General features: G+C 34.6%; 2 protein-coding genes across 11 annotated transcripts in view; both read left to right on the plus strand.

Annotated features, from left to right (window-relative positions):
- The window catches only part of LOC115238218 (tensin-1-like), a 95562-nt gene that overhangs the window by 82076 nt on the left and 10181 nt on the right, over positions 1 to 3305 (plus strand). The window lies entirely within an intron of this gene.
- Positions 3056 to 3305, plus strand: part of LOC115238220 — a 1136-nt gene continuing 886 nt past the window's right edge. The window contains exon 1 of the mRNA XM_029811841.1: positions 3056 to 3219. Coding sequence (XP_029667701.1) covers positions 3069 to 3219 — 151 coding nt within the window. The 5' untranslated portion in view covers positions 3056 to 3068. The remainder of the gene's footprint in view (positions 3220 to 3305) is intronic.

Below are 3305 nucleotides of genomic sequence, written 5' to 3' on the forward strand. Positions count from 1 at the left end.
ATTATAATAATTTATAATAATTATAATTATATAATATATAATATAATTATAATTACTATAATAATTATAATCATTTGTTATTGAGATATTTTGGCAAACAATATATATCTGTACTATTAAAACGTCTTTAATAATAATTGCATAAAAATTAAGTATGTATGTTAACATCTCACAAGAAAAGAATACGACAGAAATATTAAGACAATGTATGATATGAATGTAAAGAAAAACAAATTCATTTTCTATCGATAGAATATTTACATTCGTAATAAAAGGATCGAAATCAATATTTACTTTCTTGAATGGCATGCCAATATTACATAGCATTCTCGATAGGTAATTGAAGCTGATTGATTTACACAACATATAGAGAACACACGGATTACTCCATAGTCGTCTGTATCGTATAATGCGTATTGCGGATTAATACAATGTGCGTAATGACTTAATCGATTCAAGCCTAATCCGATCATGAAATTAGCATTATGTATGTCTGTCGTATAACCAACAATTTCCGATATAATTTATAGCTGAAAAAAATGTAAGGCTGTAAGATTTTAATACAACTGAAAGAACAAATATTTAAATACGAAATACTTTCTATATTCTTATATCATAGTCAGGAGATATATAGATAAAATAATGTTAATAAAAGTATCAATTTATATCTTACGTTCTTTTTATTTTAAAAGCATTATGCGATAAATTTATGGATTAATTTTATGATAAAATTATGGATTAATTTTATGATTGCATGTTAGGAATTTGATGACACCATGCTAGGAAATAGTGAATAATTCTCGGAACATATACCGTTCTTCGTTTGCATCCGGGTCATTAAGAATCACTGCTGGCATCGCGCACTCGATAAAGAAGAAATTCGAGCAGTAAGAAATTTGAAACGAAACTATCCTCTTTGCGTGTCGCATGTGTTCTCGAGGGTGCATTTTTGGGGGCACCGAAATAAATTTAATGACAAGACTCAAGGGTACAGTAGCAAACTGTATGGGTCACAAAGTGGGCGTATTGTCCTACGATGATGCACGATTCACGCATCACTATGTCTTTAAGTTCACCGTTCATTGTCGAGGACCCCCATACGATAAGCCGTTTAATCGCAAGAATAGAGCCAATCAAAGCTATGTCGCTCATTTAAGTTGCTCTCGTGATTCGATATACAAGTTCCACGCTAATAATCGTTTAATGAATATTTTTCTTACATTATTACAAGCATGGTTTTTTTGTTAATTTTTCAAGTTTGGCCCGAGTATTTTTAATTATTTCAAAACGTAGATAAACAAGATACGGATGTGTAATAGCATAAAAATTCAAATAATATTCAAATAACTATTCAAATAAAAATTCAAATAACTATTTTTATCGAGAAAAATCGCGCTACAATAAATTTTGTAGAAAAAAAATCTAGAATCGTGTCGATATTATCGAAATACAAGAAATGTGCGCTAGATTGAGATGCATATATATATATACGTGTTATCCACACATCTCGGCGGAATTATTCGAAACTTTATTCGTCAAAAAAATAATTTGACCACGCATAATGAGGACCAAAACAGTCATAATATTATTATATTAACATTTTGGCATCATGCATCTATTAGGTATAAAACAGATGGAATGACTTCAGCAGACTCCAGTTGTGGCGTTAATTGCTGATCAAAGAGATTGTGCAACGGTTGTTCTTCATCTGCGCTCCCTGACCGATTCATCCGTCTAACTATATTCGATCCAATCTTCGACCGATTTTACGTTACGCTGAACAAAGTGCTTGCCACACGGTCAAACGATATTCCAGCTGCTATCAGAATTGTACATCCTCTTCTCGTGGATTTCTAACTTACTCGCAGAGTTCAAAAAGCACATAAAACTATCGTCGAAATTATCATTACTAATTATTGTTTTGTCTCTTTTCGCGTAGCCAACTATTCGAGTCCTGGCATTTCTGATATTTTACACAATTAAAAAAAAAGGTCAATTATGATATTTGCTACATTTTTATTAGTATGCGAATGTAATCTTGTTTTCTTCGGAAAATGTGGAAGACATTTTCCTTTGAATTTATTTTAATTCAATATACGAGATAAATTTTGACATTGATGAATAACTTGTATAATCGTGATGAAAGTTGAGATGATTTTGTTAACGGCGTATGCACGAGTCAGATCGTATCGATATGATGGCGCGTAACGGTGAATTTTGAGATATCGAATATTTGACATTCGAAACTGCTGTACCCGTCATGAGCAGGAGACCGTGATGCCGAGAATGGAATTTTAAACTTTGATTTGCGTTTTTTTGTAATTGACAATCTTGAATACGCAATTCCATTTCTTTTTACAGATAGAGCTCGAAAATGACAGAGAATCGTTATTAATTTCATTTCATTAATTTTAACTAACATTTATATAAATGTAGCAACTAAAGTTCGCAGGATTTGATTCGATCTTGTCATCTTCAGCGAGCGTAAGCCTGATAACAAACAGGCAAACGAAATACAACGAAACGTCGCGAACAAGCCAATAAAAGAAGCTATAAGAGACAGAGATCAATAATTAGTAATGATAATTTCGAATAGATCTTCAATTTTTTGTATTCTGCGAGTGAGCTGGAAATCCACGAGAAGAGGTTGCATAGTTCTGACAGCAGTAACGATAAAAAGGAAGACAAGGGAATTAAGATAATATTCAGATGAAACGATGCGAAACCGTAATTACGCTGTCACCATCGATGACGATGGTGTTGCACTGAAAGAATGCAATAATACTGTGATGTGGTCGTTGGTACAATGCAATAATGACGTTCTCAGAGAGAATGTCCTTACTGTGCTCCGTATTCTGGAGAACTTCTCCTCTTCAGCCATTTATCCGCCGTCGAGTATATCGCGTCGTCGAGGTAAACCAGAGAAACCGAAGTGAGGGAAATTCAGAAGTGTGACGAGGACCATCCCTACCTCGAACGCCATTATTGCGAGTATACCAGCTTGTACCACAGTCGATGGTAGTGGTCGACCGGGTACATGGGACGGGAAATCTAGAGGAGCTGGAGATATGGCCGTGACCGCGTGGAATGCCTGGAATGTAGCCCGTCACGCTGCACCGGCGCAAAGCCACGTCGCGATCCATCGCCTTTTCGGTCCTCTTTCGAATGTGTCTCTCATCTTTTTGCCAAAAAGACCACCAGCGCAGACAGAGAATCAAGGTGAACTAAGACGGAATAACCAATTCTCAAAAAAATCGCAATTTTTTTTTTTTTTTTTTTTATTTTTTGTCAATTTTCTGTTGTGA

The sequence above is a fragment of the Formica exsecta genome, unplaced genomic scaffold (genome assembly GCF_003651465.1).
Source record: "Formica exsecta isolate Colony F162 unplaced genomic scaffold, ASM365146v1 scaffold33, whole genome shotgun sequence".
NCBI lineage: Eukaryota > Metazoa > Arthropoda > Insecta > Hymenoptera > Formicidae > Formica > Formica exsecta.